This window comes from Nerophis ophidion, linkage group LG16, assembly GCF_033978795.1.
Source record: "Nerophis ophidion isolate RoL-2023_Sa linkage group LG16, RoL_Noph_v1.0, whole genome shotgun sequence".
Lineage (NCBI taxonomy): Eukaryota > Metazoa > Chordata > Actinopteri > Syngnathiformes > Syngnathidae > Nerophis > Nerophis ophidion.
The window spans coordinates 6047404-6072611 of record NC_084626.1 but is presented as its reverse complement, the minus strand read 5'-3'; the positions used below and the strand labels follow the sequence as shown (position 1 = coordinate 6072611).

General features: G+C 39.5%; 1 protein-coding gene across 5 annotated transcripts in view; it reads left to right on the top strand.

Moving 5' to 3' along the window:
* The first annotated feature begins 3248 nt into the window (after positions 1-3248).
* per3 (period circadian clock 3) overlaps positions 3249-25208 on the top strand; it is a 51152-nt gene continuing 29192 nt past the window's right edge. For 3 of the 5 annotated variants that reach the window (XM_061922638.1, XM_061922635.1, XM_061922634.1), the window contains exons 1-3: positions 3249-3408; positions 21173-21551; positions 25005-25165. In XM_061922638.1, coding sequence (XP_061778622.1) covers positions 21307-21551; positions 25005-25165 — 406 coding nt within the window. In that variant the 5' untranslated portion in view covers positions 3249-3408; positions 21173-21306. The remainder of the gene's footprint in view (positions 3409-21172; positions 21552-25004; positions 25166-25208) is intronic. The other 2 variants (XM_061922636.1, XM_061922637.1) reach the window with 2 other exon arrangements.

The window sequence follows — 25208 nt, the reverse complement described above, 5'->3', positions numbered from 1 at the left end:
GTGAGAATTCTATGTGCTGTGCCAACACTGGATGATTGCATACCCTGCTGTTGCTTCTGTCTAAATAAAATAATCCAAAAAAAAAAAACGTTTCGTTACTACGTTTATAGCCAGTGACGTTTTAATACATTAAGTGTTGTGACTGTTGTAAACAAAGGGCGTCCAATGTTCGCCTCAGGGCCCATTTGTAGTGCCTACATGTCTAACACGATAAAAATGTAGTCAAAAAGACTTAATGTAATGAGGAAAAAGCTAAACAATTGACAGTTGAAGCATTTAAAAGCCTACTGAAATGAGATTTTCTTATTTAAACGGGGATAGCAGGTCCATTTTATGTGTCATACTTGATCATTTCGCGATATTGCCATATTTTTGCTGAAAGGATTTAGTAGAGAACAGTTCGCAACTTTTGGTCGCTAACAGAAAAGCCCTGCCTTTAACCGGAAGTAGCAGACGATGACGTCACATGTTGATGGCTCCTCACATCCTCACATTGTTTAAAATGGGAGCTGTCACGCCAAATTTCTTCCTCCCTAAAAAAACCTTCCACCCGGAAGAAACTACTTGAAGGACCCCGTGAGGGTGGAAGGACCTTAAAGCAGCCCACACAGCTGCCTGTTTTAAAAGCATTATAATTGGCTGACTGTCATGGGTGAAAAATAACGGTGAGGAAAAAATAGCATTCCAGCATGCTAACCTTTCACACTATTTTTGAATCGCTAATTTTGCAGCTGTAACCCTTAACGGTCGGGAAAAAATATTAGCATTCCAGCATGCTAACCTTTCAAACTATTTTTGCTTTGCTAATTTTGCAGCTGTAACCCTTAAGAGTCATATAACTTGGTATTGTCACGCCCTTATTGGGGTCCTTCAGGCATAGGAGGGGCTGTCACGCCAAATTTCTTCTGGTGGGAAGGGTTTTTGTAGGGGGGAAGAAATTTGGCGTGACAGAGCCTCAAACAAAAAGAGCTATTCGGACCGAGAAAACGACAATTTCCCCATTAATTTGACCGAGGATGAAAGATTTGTGTTTGAGGATATTGATAGCGTCTGACTAGACAAAAAAAAATACGTTTAAAAAAAAAAAACGCGATTGCATTGGGACGGATTCAGATGTTTTTGGACACATTTACTAGGATAATTCTGGGAAATCCCTTATCTTTCTATTGTGTTGCTAGTGTTTTAGTGAGTTTAACAGTACCTTATAGTCGGAGGTGTGTGTCCACGGGTGTCTTGACGCCAGTGTCTTAGGGAAGTCGACTGCAGCTTTATGGACGGCACAAGCTCAGCTTTTCTCCGGCAAGAAGCGACTTTTTACCACAATTTTCTCACCGAAACCTGCTGGTTGACATTCGGTCGGGATCCATGTTCGCTTGACCGCTGTGATCCATAATAAAGTTTCACCTCCGGCAATTTTAAACAAGGAATCACTGCGGGTTTGTGTGGCTAAAGGCTAAAGCTTCCCAACTCCATCTTTCTACTTTGATTTCTCCAATATTAATTGAACAAACTGCAAAAGATTCAGCAACACAGATCTCCAAAATACTGTGTAATTATGCGGTTAAAGCAGACGACTTTTAGCTGTGTGTGTGTGCAGCGCTCATATTTCCTAACAGTCCGTGACGTCACGCGTACACGTCATCATTACGCAACGTTTTCAAGAAGAAACTCCCGGGAAATTTAAAATTGCAATTTGGTAAACTAAAAAGGCCGTATTGGCATGTGTTGCAATGTTAATATTTCATCATTGATATATAAACTATCAGACTGCGTAGTGGGTTTCAGTAGGCCTTTAAGTCTCATCTTAAAACTCATTTGTTTACTTGAGCCTTTAAATAGACCCCCTTTTTAGACCAGTTGATCTGCCGCTTCTTTTCTTTTCTCCTCTGCCTCCCTCTCCCTTGTGGAAGGGGGGGGCACAGGTCCGGTGGCCAAGGATCAAATGCTGGCTGTCCAGAGTCGCGACCCCTGGGTGGACCACTCGCCTGTACATCGGTTGGGGACATCTCTGAGCTGCTTATCCGTCTCCGCTCGGGATGGTCTCCTGCTGGCCCCACTATAGACTGGACTCTCACTATTATGTTAGATCCACCTTGGATTGAACTTTCACAATATTATGTTACACCCACTCGAAATGGATACATTGATGATACAGCAGAGGATTGGGAGAATGTCATGTGGTCAGATGAAACCAAAATAGAACTTTTTGGTACAAACTCAACTCGTCATGTTTGGAGGAAGAAGAATACTGAGTTGCATCCCAAGAACACCATACATACTGTGAAGCATAGGGGTGGAAACATCATGCTTTGGGGCTGTTTTTCTGCTAAGGGCACAGGATAATTGATCCGTGTTAAGGAAAGAATGAACGGGGCCATGTATCGTGAGATTTTGAGCCAAAACATCCTATCAGTGAGAGCTTTGAATGGTTGACCAAATACTTATTTTCCACCATAATTTACAAAAAAATTATTTAAAATTCCTACAATGTGAATTCCTGGATATTTTTTTTCACATTCTGTCTCTCACAGTTGAAGTGTACCTATGATGAAAATTACAGACCTCTGTCATCATTTTAAGTGGGAGAACTTGCACAATCGGTGGCTGACTAAATACTTTTTTGCCCCATTGTATGTATATACAGGGCGGCCGAAAAAGGGGGGGGGGGTAAAGGAGACGGATTCTAGGGGTCCATGATGGAGGGGGGCCCAGAGAAGCCCCTAATGATGATGAAATTATGTGTTGGGGGCCCTGTAAAGATTATTTTCATGGGGCCCAAAATCCCTAGCGACGCCCCTGCATATATATACATATACACACATATATATATATATATATATATATATATTTAATGTACTGTGCTACAATTACAGCAAAATATGTTGTACCCTGAAAATGAAATAATTACAAAATGTGTCCACATAGAGTAGAGTGGTAAAAGTGTAACTTCCTTCCTAGATGTTTCAGGCCCTACTGAGAAAAATATATTGTAAAAAAAAAAAAAAATAAACGTGTATAAAACGATATCAGATTAGCGTTTATTCCTTCACGTGGAGAAAAATGGCCAGGCCGCGGTCCGTGATGTCTTGCGCATGCGCAGCTTCCATCGTGAGCTTTGTCTTGCCTGTTACGTAACATGGGGCTCCACGTGAGTTTTCTCCAGGACACGCCCACTCCCCCTCGCAAGGGGCCAACTGCAGAGCATATGTAAATAAACGCGACCAATCACCGTCGAGTGGGCGGCGCCACGGCGGACAAGACTCACGTTGCCCAACTGTGTCAAGCGCACCGGAATACTCGGCGATTTAGTTTGGTGACAGCGTCCTAATTAAACATTGTTTCAACACCACCAGAGAATCAAATCACGGGGAAACTCACCGAAGTGGCGACACGCATGCTGTGGAAAAGGTAAATATTACACTAAAAGGTGATTTGTGTATGTTTTGGGTGCTATAGCTAACTGGGTGGCTGGCTCGCGCAGTGTCAACAGTAGAAGTAAACAAATTAAACGTGATTGTTTTTTCCATGGATTCTAATACAGATTAATATTGTTCCTTATTGTATAATATTTGTCCTCCGTGTCTTCTAAGTCGCGAACGTTGGATATGTCTGCCGTAACGCAAGCGACGTTGTGCTACTATTAAACCTTCCGAGCAGATCATCCAAATTTAGCACATAAATCATTTAAAGCCACCATAAGCTGACATCTAGCGGAACCCGGTGCATGTTTACGCTGTGATCGTCGTCGTGACACTTTTAATGAAGCCGTAGAAGGTGCAATTATGGCTGAACAAGATGTCATTTCCTTCAGTGGTCCTGTCGAGCTTGATGGCGTGAGGCTTCTTGAGGGCACTAAGTTCATGAGGGGAAGGGGCAGGAGTCAAGTTTGTTGTCACGTCACATTTCTAGGTTTTTAAAAATGTCACTTTTCCTTGTTAAAGTGTCCTGTTGCGTTATGCAACATCATTTTTTGAGTGCATTTATCCAAAACCAATCAATCAATCAATGTTCATTTATATAGCCTTAAATCACTAGTGTCTCATAGGGCTGCACAAACCACCACACAAACCACTACGACATCCTCGGTAGGCCCACATAAGGGCAAGGAAAACTCACACCCAGTGGGACTTCGGTGACAATGATGACTATGAGACCCTTGGAGAGGAGGAAAGCAATGGATGTGGAGCGGGTCTAACATGAAACTGTGAGAGTTCAATCCATAGTGGATCCAACACAGCCGCGAGAGTCCCGTCCACAGCGGAGCCAGCAAGCGAGCGATCCCACCTGGGTCCCGACTCCTAACGAGCGATCCATCCTGGGTCCAGACTCTGGACAGCCAGTACTTCATCCATGGCCATCGGACCGGACCCCCTCCACAAGAGAGAGTGGGACATAGGAGGGGAAAAAAAAAGAAACAGCAGATCAACTGGTCTAAAAAGGGAGTCTATTTTAAGGCTAGAGTAGACAAATGAGTTTTAAGGTGAGAAAACAAGGTATTTGTGTATATAATCAGGTAGGGCTGGGCGATATGGCCTTTTATTACTAACTGTATATTTTAAGGCCATGTCACGCCAAATTTCTTCCCTCTACACCAGGGGTGCCCATTACGTCGATCGCGATCGACTGGTCGATCTCGGAGGGTGTGTCAGTCGATCTCAAGCCAGGCATTAAAAAATAGACATAAAAATGAGCAATCATCAATCATACCAAGACTTCACTTTCGTCAGTTGTTTGACATTCTCGGCACCCGAGGATCTTGTGAGATGACAGCTGGCTGCTGCGAGCTCATATTTAAGAAAAAAAATCACTAACAGGGCGGACGCAGAGAAACACATTTTATTTCTAGAGACTCCGTACCTACTGTCAAAACTCTATAGACCGACAGCACAGTTCCTGTCTTCACCATAAAAGACCTGTTTCAACCTGCCTGTGCTAACAAAATAAGAGTCTCAGAAAGCTAGCGTGCACAAGCTGGCAAGCTACGGAGTTTGATGCCAATGTATTTCTCCCCCGCCCTCAGCGACCGCTTTCTCACTTGCTTGCCCACCCGCACAGTCACTGACGTCACTCACCTGCTGCCAGACATTAAAGGGCCACACACATATGCTACTCTCATAACAAAGTGTTTAAAAACGAGTATGCAAGTTGGACAAATGAGATGCCAAATCCAACCACTTTCATGTGGTATTGGACAGAAAGGAGGACTTTTTTTTTCCTCCATTTGAAAATGCGGACGTCATCAGCACCACTGTCTAATTCCAATCAATGCAAGTCATCAGAATCAAATACACCAACTTATATTCTTGTCTTCATGAAAGAAAGGAATCTATGTGTGTTAAACATACTTGTATTATCATCAAACACCATTAACTTGTTAACAAAAATGTCTCTTTCATAAATAAATAAATATAAATTATAAATAGGAATGAGGTAGATCTCCTCGACTTGGTCAATTGAAAAGTAGCTCGCCTGCAGAAAAAGTGTGAGCGCTCCTGCTCTACACAAACCTTCCCCCCCCCCATTTACTTCTGGCGTCATGATTAATACAGATGTTTTGTTAACGCTATATTATAAAAATACAGATGTTTTGTTGACGCTATATTATAAACATTTTTTAAATAAATGAAAAAAAAACAATTTACAAACACAAGCTATGGGATGACGTAAGAGGAAACGTGACCCCGGAAGTAAATGTGTCATCCCATAGCTTGTGTTTGTAAATTGTTTTTTTAATTTTTTTTTTTATAATATAGCGTTAACAAAACGTCTGTATTTTTATACTATATTGTTATATTTTTATAATACAGCGTTATATTTTTATAATATAGCGTTAACAAAATGTCTGTATTAATCATGACACCGGAAGTAAATGGGGGGAGGAAGGTTTTTGTAGGGGGGAAGAAATTTGGCGTGACAGCCATGTCACGATACACGATATATATCTCGATAATTTGCCTTAGCCTTGAATGAACACTTGATGCATATAATCACAGCAGTATGATGATTCTATGTGTCTACATTAAAACGTTCTTCTTCATACTTCATTAATATATGCTTATTTTAAACTTTCACGCAGAGAGGGAAATCAGCACTAAGTCAATTGACCAAAAGTGTACTTATTAAAGGCCTACTGAAACCCACTACTACCCACTACGCAGTCTGGACAGCCAGCATTTGATCCTTGGCCACCGGACCTGTGCCCCCCCCTTCCACAAGGGAGAGGGAGGCAGAGGAGAAAAGAAAAGAAGCGGCAGATCAACTGGTCTAAAAAGGGGGTCTATTTAAAGGCTCAAGTAAACAAATGAGTTTTAAGATGAGACTTAAAGGCCTACTGAAACCCACTACGCAGTCTGATAGTTTATATATCAATGATGAAATATTAACATTGCAACACATGCCAATACAGCCTTTTTAGTTTACTAAATTAAAATTTTAAATTTCCCGGGAGTTTCGTCTCAAAAACGTTGTGTAATGTTGACTTGTACGCAAGACGTCACGGGTTTTTAGGAAGTATTAGCGCTGCGCACACACACAGCTAAAAGTCGTCTGCTTTAACGGCATAATTACACAGTATTTTGGAGATCTGTGTTGCTGAATCTTTTGCAATTTGTTCAATTAATATTGGAGAAGTCACAGTAGAAAGATGGAGTTGGGAAGCACAAACACATTCCTTGTTTAAAATTCCTGGAGGTGAAACTTTACTATGGATCATGGTCAAGCGAACATGGATCCCGACCGAATGTCAACCAGCAGGTTTCGGTGAGAAAATTGTGGTAAAAAGTCGCTTCTTACCGGAGAAAAGCTGAGCTTGTGCCGTCCATAGCTGCCGTCGACTCCCGTGAGACACTGGTGTCAAGACACCTGTGGAGACACACCTCTGACTATCAGGTACTATTTAACTCACTAAAACACTAGCAACACAATAGAAAGATAAGGGATTTCCCAGAATTATCCCAGTAAATGTGTCTAAAAACATGGTAATCCGTCCCAATGCAATCGCGTTTTTTGTTGTTGTTTTTTTCCCCTAGTCCGTCGCTATCAATATACTCAAACCCGAATCTTTAATCCTCGCTCAAATTAATGGGGAAATTGTCGTTTTCTCGGTGCGAATAGCACTTTTTGTTGGAGGTTCCCATTAAAATCAATGTGAAGATGTGAGGAGCCATCAACATGTGACGTCATCGTCTGCGACTTCCGGTAGAGGCAGGGCATTTCTCTTAGCACCGAAAGTTGCAAACTTTAACGTGGCTGTTCTCTACTAAATCTTTTCAGCAAAAATATGGCAATATCGCGAAATGATCAATTATGATACATAGAATTGACCTGTTATCCCCGTTTGAATAAGAACATCTCATTTCAGTAGGCCATTAAAGTTAATAAGCAACGGGGCTTCACGGTGGAAGAAGGGTTAGTGCGTCTGCCTCACAATACGAAGGTCCTGCAGTCCTGGGTTCAATCCCAGGCTCGGGATCTTTCTGTGTGGTGTTTGCATGTCCTCCCCGTGATTGCGTGGGTTCCCTCCGGTTACTCCGGTTTCCTCCCACTTCCAAAGACATGCACCTGGGGATAGGTTGATTTGCAACACTAAATTGGCCCTATTGTGTGAATGTGAGTGTGAATGTTGTCCGTCCGATTTTAGCTGAGATAGGCGCCAGCGACCCCAAAAGGGAATAAGCGGTAGAAAATGGATGGATGGATGGGAATAAGCAATGGCACAAACATTCATGTCATTTCCAAACCAGAAAGTGCAAGATTGTCGGAGACATTTTAAGTGTCAAATAAAAATGAGCTGCATAATAGGAAATCAAATAATATTCGTCCTTCACTATGTGGTAGGTTACTACGGACGTTATGAAATTCTCTTCATTCTCTAGTGAGTGACTTTTCAAATGATGCTACATATCAGCAGTAATGCTACTTTTTATAGCAACGCTTTTGCCCCACTCTTGACAAATTACGTTTGTGTGCGTGTGTGTGTGAATGTATGTATATGTATATCCATCCATCCGTCCATTTTTTACTGTTTATTCCCTTTGGGGTCGCGGGGGGCGCTGGTGCCTATCTCAACTACAATCAGGTGGAAGGCGGGGTACACTCTGGCCAAGTCGCCACCTCATCACAAGTTGCCAAAACTGTATTTGTTAAACAGTTATTAAGCAATGGCACAAACATTCATGTCATTTCCAAAACAGAAAGTGTAAGATTCTCAGAGACATTTTATGTGTCAAATAAAATGAGCTGCATAATAGAAATCAAATAGTGTTCATCCTTCGCTATGTGGTAGGTTACTACGGACGTTATTAAATTCTCGTGTTGACTATTTTTTTCATACGGTGTTAATCTGGATATGTTTGCCTCGGCATTTTGACGGTGTGAGCGTGTCGCACCGAACAGGAATATTGACATGCGGAGTATGCGCTCTTCATTCTCTAGCAGATGACTTTTCAAATGATGCTACAGTATGGCTATTTTTTGTAGCAACATTTTTGGCCAACACTTGACAAATTCCCATTGTCTGTTCGACATATTCCCACTTGAAGCCAAACCACCGCTAGATGATGGACCCCCTGCTGTTTTTCATGGGGAATTAATTTTTCCTTAATTTGCACCTTCTTTCTCTCGTATTACCACTCGCACGGCTCTGCTAGCATCACAGCTAACGTTACCCATGCTGCTACCTCTCTGCTCCGCGAGGTCGTATACGTAATGTGACGTATGACGTGACAGTATGTAAAGTATGTACAAACCCCGTTTCCATATGAGTTGGGAAATTGCGTTAGATGTAAATATAAACGGAATACAATAAATTGCCAATCATTTTTAACCCATATTCAGTTGCATATGCTACAAAGACAACATTTGTGAGATGATTGGGTATAAAAACATTGGAACATCCCTCAGGTGTGCAGGCTAATTGGGATAAGGTGGGTGTCATAATTGGGTATAAAAACAGCTACCCAAAAAATGCTCAGTTTTTCACAAGAAAGTATGGGGCGAGGTACACCCCTTTGTCCACAACTGCATGAGCAAATAGTCAAACAGTTTAAGAACAACATTTCTCAAAGTGCAATTGCAAGAAATTTAGGGATTTCAACATCTACGGTCTATAATATCATCAAAAGGTTCCGAAAATCTGGAGAAATCACTGTACGTAAGCGGCATGGCCGGAAACCAACATTGAATGACCGTGACCTTCGATCCCTCAGGCAGCACTGTATCAAAAACCTACATCAATCTCTAAAGGATATCACCACATGGGCTTAGGAACACTTTAGAAAACCACTGTCACTAAATACAGTTCGCCGCTACATCTGTAAGTGCAAGTTAAAGCTCTACTATGCAAAGCAAAAGCCATTTATCAACAACAAAATGCAGAAACACTAAAACTATATTATCACACATTTTTTTCTTAAAATAAAAAATACATACTTAAATATATTCTTGATTCATGTATGAATTTGTAATAATAATTAGAGATTTCCGATAATGGCTTTTTGCCGATATTCCGATATTGTCCAACTCTTAATTACCGCGCCCGGGAATCATTTATGCTGATTTAACCCCCAATTCCAACCCTTAATGCTGAGTGCCAAGCAGGGAGGTAATGGGTCCCATTTTTATAGTCTTTGGTATGACTCAACCGGGATTTGAACTCACGACCTACCGATCTCAGGGCAAACACTCTGTGATGTCCCGCTGGATGCATTCAACAATGTAACAAGGTTCTCCAAAATAAATCAACTCAAGTTATGGAAAAAAATGCCAACATGACACTGCCATATTTATTATTGAAGTCACAAAGTGCATTATTTTTTTTAACATGCCTCAAAACAGCAGCTTAGAAATTGAGACATGCTCTCCCTGAGAGAGCATGAGGATTTTGGGGTAGGCTGGGTTTTTGTGGTAGCCGGGGGTGTATAATCCCGGAAGAGTTAGTGCTGCAAGGAGTTCTGGGTATTTGTTCTGTTGTGTTTATGTTGTGTTACGGTGCGGATGTTCTCCCGAAATGTGTTTGTCATTATTGTTTGGTGTGGGTTCACAGTGTGGCGCAAATTTTTTAAGAGTGTTAAAGTTGTTTATACGGCCACCCTCAGTGTGACCTGTATGGCTGTTGACCAAGTATGCATGCATTCACTTGTATATGTGAAAAGCCGTACATATTATGTGATTGGGCCGGAACGTAAAGAACAGTGCCTTTAAGGTTTATTGACACTCTGTACTTCTTCCTACGTCCGTGTACACAGTGGCGTTATAAAAAGTCATAATTATAGTTTTTGAAACCGATAATTTCCGATATTACATTTTAAAGCATTTATCGGCTGGCCGATATTATCAGACATCCTTAATAATAATTCTGGTAATGTTAAAAATGTAATGTTAGTGACATTTGTATGAATTTAGGTTGGAAAGTAGTTATCTCTGATAATAATGAACCATTAGTTTCAAGTTTCCTAATAATTTAACAAATATATTATCATGCATTTAACTTTTTTTGTTGAAAAAATGGAAATAAATATCTGATTGACTTATTTCAAAGCAAGTTGTTCATTAAATTATTTATCCATCCATTTTTTTAACGCTTGTCTCGTTTGGGGTTGCAGGGGGGTGCTGGAGCCTATCTCAGCTGCATTCAGGCGGAAGGCCAGGCGGCCAGAATTTTATCATTACAAAAAAAAAACATTGGTACCATTTTTTTCTATTTAAAGTAATACACCAAAAAAACAACCACCACAGAGTTCATTACTAACACCGGCTGCTCTGTTGACCAGAATTTTACCGTTAAAAAAAACATGGAAGCTTTTTTCCACCGACAGTAAAGTCCTGTAAAGAAAAAAAACGATCGAATCCATCTGCCAGACTACAAAAAATTTTTTACGGAGTACGTCAAAAAAATCAACATTTTTGTGCAATAATATGAGGGGAATATTACTCTCCGTTACAAGCGGCCGTTTGAGGGCCCTCGATGAAAAGGAGTTTCACACCCCTGCTCTATGAACAGCATGTCAGTTTCAACCCTATCAATAATTACTGACCAACAAGTGTTGTCGACATTGCAACATGGCTATGTTACCAGTCTCTGATACTGAATGTTTCATTTTTACCACAAGGAAACAATGCATACATTCTGCTGGGAATCCACGGTTGTATGTACATTTATATTTAATGTATGGCCGCCTCAGGTCTGCTTGTGACCTTAACATCGGATCAGACCATTACGCTTGCACCATCGTTGTAAAAAGGGTCCTTTTTTCTGAAACAAAAACAAAAGTACTAACCCCGTTTCCATATTAGTTGGGAAATTGTGTTAGATGTAAATATAAATGGAATACAATGATTTGCAGATCATTTTCAACCCATATTCAATTGAATGCACGACAAATACAAGATATTTGATGTTCAAACTCATAAATTTTATATATTTTTTGCAAATAATAAATACATTTGAATTTCATGGCTGCAACACATGCCAAAGTAGTTGTGAAAGGGCATGTTCACCACAGTTTTACATCACATTTTCTTTCAACAACTCTCAATAAACGTTTTGGAACTGAGGAAATTAATTGTTGAAGCTTTGAAAGTGGATTTATTTCCCATTCTTGTTTTATGTAGAGCTTCAGTCGTTCAACAGTCTGGGGTCTCCGTTGTTGTATTTTATGCTACATATTGCGCCACACATTTTCGATGGGAGACAGGTCTGGACTGCATGCAGGCCAGGAAAGTACTCGCACTCTTTTTTTTACGAGGCCACGCTGTTTTTAAAACGTGCTGAATGTGGCTTGGCATTGTCTCACTGAAATAAACAGGGGCGTCCATGAAAAAGACGGCGCTTAAATGGCAGCATATGCTGTTCCAAAACCTGTATGTACCATTCAGCATTAATGGTGCCTTCACAGATGTGCAAGTTACCCATGCCTTAGGCACTAATGCACCCGCATACCATCACAGATGCTGGCTTTTGAACTTTGCGTCGATTACAGTCTGGATGGTTCGCTTCCCCTTTAGTCCGGATGACACGATGTCGAATATATCCCCAAAAAATTTGAAATGTGGACTTGTCAGAGCACAGAACACTTTTCACTTTGCATCAGTCCATCTTAGATGATCTCGGGCCCAGAGAAGCCGGCAGCGTTTCTGGATGTTGTTGATAAATGGCTTTTGCGTTGCATAGTAGAGCTTTAATTTGCATTTACAGATGTAGCGACAAACTGTATTTAGTGACAGTGGTTTTCTGAACTGTTCCTGAGCCCATGTGGGGATATCCTTAAGAGATTGATGTCGGTTTTAGATACAGTGCTGTCTGAGGAATCGAAGGTCATGGTCATTCAATGTTGGTTTCCGGCCATGCCGCTTACGTGGAGTGATTTCTCCAGTTTCTCTGAACCTTTTGATGATATTATGGACCGTAGATGTTGAAATCCCTAAATTTCTTGCAATTGCACTTTGAGAAACGTTGTTCTTAAACTGTTTGACTATTTGCTCACACAGTTGTGGACAAAGTAGTGTACCTCGCCCCATCCTTTGTTGTGAAAGAATGAGCATTTTTTGGGAAGCTTTTTTTATACCCAATCATGGCACCCACATGTTCCCAATTAGCCTGCACACCTGTGGGATGTTCCAAATAAGTGTTTGATGAGCGTTCCTCAACTTTATCAGTATTTATTGCCACCTTTCCCAACTACTTTGTCACGTGTTGCTGGCATCAAATTCTAAAGTTAATGATTATTTGCAAAAAAAAAAGTTTCTCAGTTTGAACATCAAATATGTTGTCTTTGTAGCATATTCAACTGGATATGGGTTAAAAATGATTTGCAAATCATTGTATTCCGTTTATATTTACATCTAACCCAATTTCCCAACTCATATGGAAACGGGGTTTGTAACACTAAAATATCTCACTGTCAACTTGAGCTTCCCGATTATGTAATCCTGCTGCCACGGGGCGGAATATTTCCTCCGGCCTCTCAGTGATTTGTTTGTCACACTGCTCTATATAAATATTACATGTGCTCATTACACTGAAAACCTTGATTAGAGATTGTACAAAGACACTTTATACTCCTCGGCTCCAAATACCAATAATATTTCTTACTTGTATTACTTTGTAAGCCCATTTGTCAGACATAAATCAAATCTCTTGTATTTGATGGTTATATACAGTACAATATGTTGCACATTGGAATGTATTATGAGGTTTAATGTGTGTTTTGTTTAGCGATGTCCGATAATGGCTTTTTTGCCGATATCCGATACTCCGATATTGTCCAACTCTTAATTACCGATTCCGAATATATATATATATATATATACATATATATATATATATATATATATATATATATATATATATATATATATATATATATATAAATTACCGATTCCGAATATATATATATATATATATATATATATATATATATATATATATATATATATATATATATATATATATATATATATATATATACACACAGTCGTGGTATTAACAAATTGTTATGCCTAACTTTGTTGTAATGCCCCGCTGAATGCATTAAACAATGTAACAAGGTTTTCCAAAATACATCAACTGAAGTTATGGAAAAAAAAGCCAACATGGCACTGCCATATTTATTATTGAAGTCACAAAGTGCATTATTTTTTTTAACATGCCTCAAAACAGCAGCTTGGAATTTGTTACATGCTCTCCCTGAGAGAGCATGAGGAGGTTGAGGTGGGCGGGGTGACGGGGAGTGTATATTGTAGCGTCCCGGAAGAGTTAGTGCTGCAAGGAGTTCTGGGTATTTGTTCTGATGTGTTTATGTTGTGTTACAGTGCGGATGTTCCCTGAAATGTGTTTGTCAGTCTTGTTTGGTGTGGGTAGACAGTCTGGCGCATATTTGTAACAGTGTTAAAGTTGTTTATATAACCACCCTCAGTGTGACCTGTATGGCTGTTGACCAAGTATGCCTTGCATTCACTTGTGTGTGTGTGGGAAAAGCTGTAGATATTACGTGATTAGGCCGGCACGCAAAGGAAGTGCCTTTAAGGTTTATTGGCGCTCTGTACTTCTCCCTACGTCCGTGTACCACTCCGTATGGCGGCGTTTTAAAAAGTCATACATTTTACTTTGTGAAACCGATACCGATAATTTCCAATATATTCAATTTTAAAGCATTTATCAGCCGATAATATCGGCAGTCCGATATTCTTGGCCGATAATATCGGCAGTCCGATATTATCGGACATCTGTAGTTTTGTTTCATAATTGGTTAATTCACATTTTGAAAGAAAAAAACACATTTATACTTTAGCACACATTATTTAATAAATATATACATCATTTGTTTGTTGTTACAAAAAGCCTGCGTTTTATTTGCGTGCTAATGCTGTGACGCGATTTCCGTAAACTCCAGACTACAAGCCGCTACTTTTTTCCTCCACTCTGGACCCTGCGGCCTTTAAAACGGTGTGGCTAATTTATGGATTTTTCTTCGCCATCATGTTAGAATACAAATTAAAGAAATACTTATCATTAAACAAAAAGCAGAGACACTGAAAAGGTGTGTTCTTTTATGTGCTATGGCGCCATCTTTTAGATGAGTTCGCTCACTGCAGGTGCTGCGGTGTGAACGTCTACAGTATTTCCTACCGTTATAATGCTTTAAACGGAAAGTACAAGGGCCTTTTTTGATTTACTCGTCCATATTGTTTCTACTCATTTGGATTGTTCATTCATCACCCTAAGCAACGTTTGTAAGTTTTAAAATATAACTAAAACAATTCTTATTTATTAACCCATCCCATGTGTCATGTCTGTAGGAATGTTTTCATGCATATTTGTACGTGCTACTATAATGTAATCAAGCTACCGTCATTAGCATTAGTTAATATGCTAACACATATACGAGTGTCTGTGTTAGTATTGTTATGTTAATTGTTATCTTAGTATTGTTAAATTCACCAAAACGTCACAGTGGAAATATTCAGTGTTTATCTGCTTGGAGAGCTAGCTACAGCAGCTAATGGGTCCATGGCGATGACTTCTGTTTTGTTTGATTAGCCGTTTTACTGCCGTGTTACAGACACCATTCGGAAACAATTAAGGTATGGAAAACAAATTTCACAACGTATATATATGCGGTTTATAGTCCGGTGCGGCTAATATATAGATGTTTTTCCCCCTAAAATTTAGTGAGTACGCCTTTATAACCCGCTCTATAGTCCAAAAAATGCTGATCACAGAAGGATGGCTTTGAATCACCTTGCTTCAAATTCAATATAGCAGATATAATGCCTGACTTTTCTTAGAAATGCCATTAGCCTAATTACTGGCTTGATCAGCAGGTGAGTGTGTTTTGTGCTGTTTTCGCTAATGTGCATGCTACAAACAAAGAAAGACCAGCGATTCCAGACTGCATATTGCATTGAGTGGCCAGAATCAAAGACTAATCTTTTGTAGATAGCTTCTGCTACTGTCTCACATTGGACCATTTTCACAAGGGGTCAGCGTGCCTCCCCCCCCCCGTACCTCAACAACACCTGCCCTCAAAACACAGAATTTTACTCAACAGAACGGCAGCGATGCAAAAATATCCATTTAAAAAATACATTTGTTCAAGACTACATCTCCTTCGACGGCCGATTGCACGTAATGAAAGCCAGTCAACTTCATGTAAAGAACTGGCGTTCTGGGAGACTGCCTGTGTTTTTAGCTCAATAGTAGTACACTGCCCTTTTACACTGGGGGAGTGTGTTCGAGCCCCGCTCAGAGCAGTAAGAAAACAAAATGCAGCCGAGAGAGAGAGCATAGGGGAGCATAGAGTGGGTTTTTCCAATGCAGCCAAACCGGACAGGCGTTGGATAAATGCTCAGCTTTGACCAGCCCACGGACGCCCAGCGTTTTTGGAAGTGAATGAGAAGTGGGATCAGCCTCGGACGGCCTGAGTACTGAATCCCGTTTTGATTGACAGCAAAATGACCGAATCAGAAGTCTTGAGATATAAACCCCTGCCAGAGCATTTTTCAAGTTTCATTCTGTTGTTCCGTGTTGATATGGAGAACTTTACAATCCTGTAAGTGACGTTTTCTATATATAATTTAGTATCTTAATATCTTCTACCGGATATTTTGGGGACTGTATTTGTGTTTAGAAAGTAGCTGGAAAAAGAGCTCCCCCTAGTTGAAAGACCAGCAGCCGCCACCGGTTAACGGCCTGTGTTTCATTGTACAAAAGCAAAAACGATTAAAACATTTGACAAAATTCATATATTGTATTAAAATCTATGTTAATTATTACCAATAACACAGATTTGTTTTTAAATGTATGCAATTCAGGGTTTCCCGCAGAGCTTTGGTGTTAAGGCGGCCGCCTCAACAACAAAAAGCCACCACCTAACCTAATGTCATTACAAAAAAAATATATACATATATATATATATATATATATATTATTATTGTTATTTTATTTTATTTATTTATTTTTTTTCTCCTGTCCAGCTTCTCAGGCAAATCATATAGCTGATGTAAATGCCCATATCGGCTGTTCAGATTTACTTTACAACAGAGCAATGTAGGATACTTTTCTTGTTGCCTTATTTGTATTTGACTTTTATTGAATGTATATATATTATCATTTGGTGCTGATCTAAAGTCTTAACAAGCTGCTACGCTGTGTACTGCCTCTTTCTCTGTCAGTACGTCTCTGCAGCACCCAGCATTGTCCCACCCGCACAACCATCTGATTGGTTACACACAAAGCGGTAACAGCCAATCAGCAGTGCGTATTCAGAGCGCATGTAACAGCCAATCAGCAGTGCGTATTCAGAGCGGTAACAGCCAGTCAGCGGTGAGTTTTCAGAGCGCATGGAGTCAGTGCTCAAGGCACAGGCAGGAGAGACGGTGCGGGTTAGCAGAAAGGTGTTTAGCAGGTGAGCATAATGCAGCGGACTCTCCCCAAATTATAATAAACACCACCCAGTCAACTACTCGTAACATCACTATGAGTCCGTTGACGTTATAGAAATATAAGCGGCAGCTCAGCTCGCTCGCAGTCCGTGAGGTGAAGGCTAATTAGCTTTTAGCGTAACGTTATTTCATTTTGCGGTATGTGCGTACTTGTGTGTGTGTGTTGCGAACAGAGAGAAAGACAAGCATTATTGACCTGCAGTTAACAACTAAGTTATTTCACTTTACCTTTTTTTCTGTGTTGAAGCAGCAAAAAAGGACATTATGTTAAATGAAGAGTATCTGTCGCTGATAGTCGATGTAATAATGTAACTGCATCATAAAGCTTACATGAACTCCATGGTGTTCAGGGATGAATAGTCTCTCCCATTGCTATTTCACAATTTTTTTAGCTATAGTTACATTAATCATTAGTAATGTAGCAGCTTAGTTTTTAATTGCAGGGGCCGTGCTATTACATGTTGTTAGAAATAAAACATTTTTATAATAAAAATTAACTACAGGCTTCCCAAATGCTGTAATAAATCAAGCATGATGAGTTGATCATATGTTAGCATGTGGCCCCACTTTTAACTCTTTTTTTTCAAATGCTTATTGCAAACACTTATTTACAGTAAGTCATTAATTTTACTTGGTAATTATTTAGTTTTAGTAAGTCAATATTTACTAAGTCAAAATAATGACATACTTAGTATCTCAGGTAACTAGGACTGTTTTATGTTTTGTTTTTACTTTATGGAAAAAATATCGAGATATATATCGTATATTACCATACAGCATATAATTGTAGGCTTCTTCATGCGACAAATCCGAGCTACTTCCCCAGAGTCTGTAGTCTATTGCCCCCCGCCCCCAGGCAACGATGAGATGCCTGGCCCCCTTTCCCCTGGAGAGACACCACCTTAACTAACAAATATTCTGGGGGAAAAACTGCAATCATATTAATATTTTTTAAAGAAAATCAATACGTCATTGCTGATTATGGCAATTATATTCATCCATCCATTGTCATATTGTCCAAGCCCCTAGCCACGTCACCACTGCCACAAGTGTATTGGCAAGCTGGGGGGAACCTTATTGAACTATTTTCTTCTCTTCCCATTCCTATTATAACTTAACTTTTTTATTATTGTATTGTGACTCTGTTCTCACAGAACTCTGTTTTTTTTAGTAGTTCTAGACTCTCTCTGCAAATCGAATACTACGTTGTAGGTGGTAGATCATGTAGAGCAAGTGGATGGATGAACTGTTGACTTACATAACAGTCGAAGAGATCATCTGCGGTCATACTGCCTTGATGAGTTACCCGCTGGATTTCTAAAGTCTGTGCTGAGCAGTTTCTTTGCACAATTTTCTCATCTGGTTAAAGCCTCGCTTTTGACTGGAACATTTCCAAAGGCCTTAGAAACTGCAGTCATTAAGCCCCTTCTAAAGAAGACTTAGAAGAAAAGAAACTACCGGGCCATGTAAAACCTGCTACTGCTTGGTGACTTTCTTATGTCTTACGATGTGTTTGATACTTTCCGATCAGGCCCTGGGCCACACCACAGCACTATAAAAGATTTATTATACATCATATTGCGTATCATATTTATTAGTACAAACATGTTTTAACATTTTTCAAGGAATTGTGCAGTTTAAATTTCAAGCAAATATCTGACAATTGTTTTTTATGAATATAAATACCTCAAAAATTAATGTTTAGCTTCGCTGGCTTCAAAAACCTTTTACGGGTGATGGTTCATCCGCTTCTCATATTTCCCAGGGTGTGCAGTGTCCGTGCTATGACCCAACACTTTCCCTGTGCATCAGTGCCCCGTGACTGGCTTTGTGTGGTCTTGGAAAAGCTTAAGACGAAGGTGGCGCACCATCACACTCCTCCCGCATGCTTCTTCCGTTTCTTACCCTTCACTGTGTTCCACTTCCCGCCTCTGGTTCCGTGCTGCGCAGAGGATTATGGGAAATAAAGTTTAATTTTAGATCGGTTGATGCAATAGCACCAGAAAAAAACTACACCCACTAAGTTTTCGTTTCATACTATCAGACGTCAAGGCGTTATTGCGATGATTTTGAAACCGCAATACCGTTACATACTAATAGTGTATGTATATGCCGGGATTAAATATAAACCCCATTTCCCTCCACAACACACAAACATACATAATAAAATTTGTGTAAAAACATGTGATCAGAGTTTGGACTTTAAATCAGTGTCCTTGTCCTTTTATGGTCTAACGCCAAAGTACATCTGGGACATGTCCAAGCCGTGACCTCCCTTGTTGTTTGCTTCAAGCCCTAAAAAAAATACCAACATTCACAGCAAGAACATGCCGAGACTGCCCTTGACTTTGTACTTGTTAATGGACGAGGCATGTAACAAAAAATGGTATATTGATAATTTGCGATAAAATTCCAGACCGTTAGTAAACAGTCAAATTTTTTAATTACTCTCAGTCGCTTGTGCACTTGCATCGTTTGGCTTGATAATCATAGCGGAGGAAGGACACAGACTTTGCTCTGGAGAATTCCTCTCGTAGTAATCGCTTGATTTAAAGTAATTTTCCCTCGCTTCCCGCCGTGTGTTTAAGAGCGCACTGCTATGTTTGGATGGCGACTGGTGTGGACAATATTGGAGACACTTGTCCCCACACTAAAAGTATACAGCGAAGGAGAAAACTCTTTGATGTTTTGCAGCAGGCGATGTGTCGTGAACGTTGTCACAACTTGTTTATAAAGTCTTTAGTTTGTTTACTGGGATGTCCACTCTTCCTTTATTTAGCTGCAAACTGTATCAGTGCTCATATAACCTCAGTACTAGCTCAAATGTTTTGTCATCTCATCGAACTGAATGCAGGCTGTGAAGTTTGTGTATTCGATGTGAGAGGTGTCATTCCTCTTTATTTATGTTGGCCAAACTGTTGTACTGAACCAAGAGAAGAAGAGAACATATTTTCGCTCAAACTCCTAATGGATATGTCCCTATACATCATCTACATGTACATATAAATGTACATAACAGAAAAAAATAATAATAATAAAAAAAAATATCTCCCTCTATCTAAATGTAAAAATAGAGATAAAGGCATCATTAAATGACAAAAAGTTTATTTTGGTAATGAATAACATATATATATATATATATATATATATATATATATATATATATATATATGTGTTATATATACACATATATATATATGTTATATATATATATATGTTATATATACATATATATATGTTATATACGTATATATATATATATATATATATATATATATATGTTATATATACATATATATATGTTATATATATATGTATATATAGATATGTATATATATAATATATATATATATATATATATATATATATATATATATATATATATATGTATGTGTGTGTATATATATATATATATATATATATATATATATATATATATATATATATATATATATATATATATATATATAAAAGTATGTATGTATGTATTAGATTAGATAGTACTTTATTTATTCCGTCAGGAGAGTTCCTTCAGGAAAATTACAAATTTCAGCACAATCCCATTCAAGATCAGACAAACATTACAGGGAGACAGAACAGGATCGCTGACGGGTCTGCCGGCTTCCAGTGCCCCTTACAAAAAAGATGACATACAGGTAAACATGGGGGGGGGGAGAAAAGAATAGAAGATTAAAATAAAATAAAAAAAATCGGTCTAAGCCTGGGCCCTGGAGTGGGGGTGCAGACTGAGGCCAAGGGGAAAAAAAAAAAATGTTTGTCTTGGTTCCCTTCCAACTTGCCCTCCTTTACGGCAACAGTTGCCTTGACCTTAAAAAGTTAAAATTCGAGACCTGCATGTCCGAGCCATATGAATCTTCTTGGGCTCTGAGAACCTCTGGAAGTGGTTTTCTGACTTAACCAAACATCGTAAGGGCTTCGTTTGAGTTTTTATGCTTCACAGTCTTTCAGAAGATGCGATGGTTCTCAACTTTGTGTTCAAATCCTGGCTTAAAGCACTTTTATATAGCTATGTTAGCTATATTTTTTACTTTAAATTAAATGAATTCATGCCTGCACCCAATGAGGATTTTATCTGTATTTATGATTTTATTCGCCGCCTGTAGAGCACTTACAATTGCTTTGTGTACGAATTGTGCTCTATAAATAAACCTGTCTCACTTTGCCTATGACTAAACTTGGGTTTAAAATGTCCTTTTCTCATTTTCTAAAGATACAGCCAGTCCTGCATTTGCAGCATTTCGCACAGATGGAAGGACCTGTTTAGCGCCTCCACATGGAACCCATTCTGACTGCTTACCATATGAAGACCTCTGCTGACCAGTGTGATTGGATCCATTTCCACTGATGTGTGACCAAAGCCAAGAGATGCTCGGCGGGGACAGCGGCCCAGATGGGGAGGAGCCTGCTTTAACAGGAGAAAAGGGTTTGCAGGACAGAGGCGCTCAATCTGAATGTGTCCGAGGGGATGACAGCGGAGGGTCGGGTGGAGACGTGGGTCAGGAAGATGAGGAGATGACAAGTGGATCGCACAACCTCTCCTCAGACAATCCCAGCCCTGGTAGCGCCACAGGATCCACTTCCACAAAGAGGTAATTGTCCTCCTTGACTGTGAACTACATTGTTCACGTCAGTTTTTTTTGCTGTCAGATATATTCTTTTTTTTTTGTGAACAAAGGGTTCATCTAGTTGTAGGGATGGGAATTGAGCAAATCGATTCTGCTTAACGGTTCGGTTCTTTGTTGATTTTCATTTGGAAAAAATGATAGCAAACTAGTCCATTATGATCCACTTTGTTTAGTTTTAGACAAAAACACGAGCATACAAACACAACAGTGTGATCTTAAAAGACCCACAGCCTTGATTGGGTGCTGGGAAATAGTATTTTGCTTGGAAAATATCCTTAAATAATAACATAAATATTCTACTGTAGTAAAAAAAAAACAAAAAAAAAACAATAACAAATTATTCTGTGTAACATATTTAACATTTTTCAAATAGAAATGAAAACTGACTTTTTAAATGTATATTAAGCATATATACTGAGCGCTCAAAAGTAAGACAAATACATTCAAGTCAAGTACAACTGTGCAATTTTTCAACCATCAATTACAAAAATTAACCATAATTTTGCAGAAAATATGCTTTTTTGCTATGCCATTTTTCTGACTAATCCCAGTGTCTCCAGCTGTGTAGAACACCTCTTACGAAGGAGGTGTGTAAACTGCCGGTCAGCTGTCTCGTCATGTGATGCATGAGAAACATTAATTTCACGTTTACAGCTCACAAATAGTGCGTTTTAACATGATAGGCAATTGTAGTTTAACGTTGTTCATTCAATGTTATCACATTCTGTGTCTGCTAATGTTTCTGTTTGTATTTTCTGAATTTGATGAAATATCCACTTTAAATAATTTTAGCATCTGTTCGTGGGGACATCATGCATGCCAACTGGCATAAAACAAATGATTCCCAGAGATCATTTCAACATGAACTGTTTTTAATCCCATCCCTATACAAGTGTGTGTTGAGTAATTTTTGCAGACCAGGGGTCAGCAACCCAAAATGTTGAAAGAGTCGTATAGGACCAAAAATCCAAAAGATAAATCTGCCTGGAGTTGTGAAAAATTAAACGCCTTATATAAGTCTTATACTGAACACAACACATGATGTGTTTATTTTAGATATTTTGGCCTGCTGTCAAAATGACTATGTGTGTCGGAGGCTGACGCAAATCTTCGTTGACAGAAATTTTAATATTTATTCCACGCATTTTTACAACATTGGAAAACATTAGTAAAACGGAGGCTTCTCGGAGGGTGAGATAATTCCTGGAAATGACTGGCTTAAAATGGCAAAAGGTAAAGGTGTGTGTGTGTGTGTGTGTGTGTGTGTGTGTGTGTGTGTGTGTGTGTGTGTGTGTGTGTGCGTGTGTGTGTGCGTGCGTGCGTGCGTGTGTGCGTGCGTGTGTGTGTGTGTGTGTGTGTGTGTGTGTGTGTGTGTGTGTGTGTGTGTGTGTGTGTGTGTGTGTGTGTGTGTGTGTGTGTGTGTGTGTGTGTGTGTGTGTGTGTCAAAGTTAAAGGAAACTGCAGGCTGTCTTATTCTAATGAATTTAATACAATCTTTGCAAGCTAGGTAACGTTTGCTGTGGTCTGGAACAACATGGCACACAAACAACTATCAGAAATGCAGTCAATATTACATACAGCTAATGTGCCATGACACAGTAAAGGAAATTAAATGAGCTCAAATATACCTACAAACAAGGCATAATGATGTACATACCGCTGGCCTAATTAGCATGTTAGCCTGGATTACCATTGGATTTACAATGAATTGATTAACGTGGACTCCGATTTAAATACGTTGAAAAACTTATTCGGGGGTTACCATTTAGTGGTCAATTGTACGGAATATGTACTGTACTGTGCAATCTACTGATAAAAGTTTCAATCAATCACTCAAATTAGCTTGCAGTCATGCACTGGCCTAATATGCTTGACTGGTACTTTACACAAGTCAGTAATCTCAACAAAGCTCATCTTTGTGCATCCATGCACAGCATAAAGTGTTTGTTGGACAAAATCAGACAAAAAAGGAGTGGCATAAAGTTGGAGAAAGTTGTACATGTAAACCAGGGGTGCCCATACTTTTTCTGCAGGCGAGCTACTTTTCAATTGACCAACTCGAGGGGATCTACCTCATTTATATATATCATTTATATTTATTTATTTATGAAAGAGACATTTTTGTAAACAAGTTAAATGTGTTTAATGATAATACAAGTATGTGTGACACATATAGATGTCTTTCTTTCACGAAGACAAGAATATAAATTGGTGTATTACCTGATTCTGATGACTTGCATTGATTAGAATCAGACAGTAATGATGATAATGCCCACATTTTCAAATGGAGGAGAAAAAAAGTTGTCCTTTCTGTACAATACCACATGAAAGTGGTTGGTTTTTGGCATCTAATTCATCCAGCTTCCATACACTTTACAAGAAAAACATTGGCGGCAAATTCCGTAGCTTGCTTGATTGACATTCACGGCACCCGAGGGTCTTGTGAGATGACGCTGGCTGCTGCCAGTTCATTATTATGAAAAAATGACAGAGAGGAAGGCGAAAAACACTGCTTATTTCAACAGACTTTCGCGCCGTCCCTTCCGTCAAAACTCTAAAGGCCGACTGCACATTTCCTATCTTCACAATAAAAGCCCTGCTTCATGCTGCCTTCGCTAACAAAATAAGAGTCTCGGAAAGCTGGCGTGCACAAGTGATGTGCACGCCAGCTTTCTGAGGGATCGCTTGTGCACGACAGTTTTCCGAGACTCTGTATTTAGTTAGCGCAGGCAGCATGAAGCAGGGCTTTTATTGTGAAGATAGGAAATGTGCAGTCGGCCTTTAGAGTTTTGACGGAAGGTACGGCGCGAGAGTCTGTTGAAATAAAAAGTGTTTCTCGCCTTCCTCTCGGTCATATTTTAATAATAATGATCTTGCAGCAGCCAGCGTCATCTCACAAGACCCTCCGGTACCGTGAATGTCATTTAAGTGACGTCTTGGTGAAGATTGATGATCACTAATTTTTAGGTCTATTTTTTTTTTTAAAGCCTGGCTGGAGTTCGACTGACACACCCCCCGCGGTCGACTGGTAGCTCGCGATCGACGTAATGGGCACCCCTGATGTAAACAAACTGTTGCGTCACATTCCACACAAGTACGACAAGTTTAAGGGTCACCGAACTTAGTAGGACACAACAACGCTCGCTAAATTCTGTAATCAGAGAAGCATGAACACAAACATATCAAACAGCGGACTTTCTAACAATTAGGAAGGTTTGTGTCATGTTTGTCCTCCTACAGAAACCATATTAAAAAAAAAACATGTTTTTTTTCCCCTATCTTTTTCCATTTTCATACATTTGCTGAACCTTGGTCCAGACAATGACATGACATAACATATACTGTAGGTCAATAGCATTTAAGGCCTCTAAGGCTTCTAATCCCCCCGGTCCCCCTCATCCTTGACAATGTGTGCAGCAGTGTGAATGCCGATGGCGGCAAAGGTCACACCCACAAACAGGTGATGAACACAGTGGCTGAGATGAAGAAGAGGCTTCCATCCGACAAACGCAGCCGCAGCAAAGCGAGCACTGTAGAAGCCTTACATTACGCCCTCAAGTGTGTCAAGCAGGTGCAAGGTAACTTGCTGCTCTGCAGTTTTTGTACCTGAAGAGGAGCCTT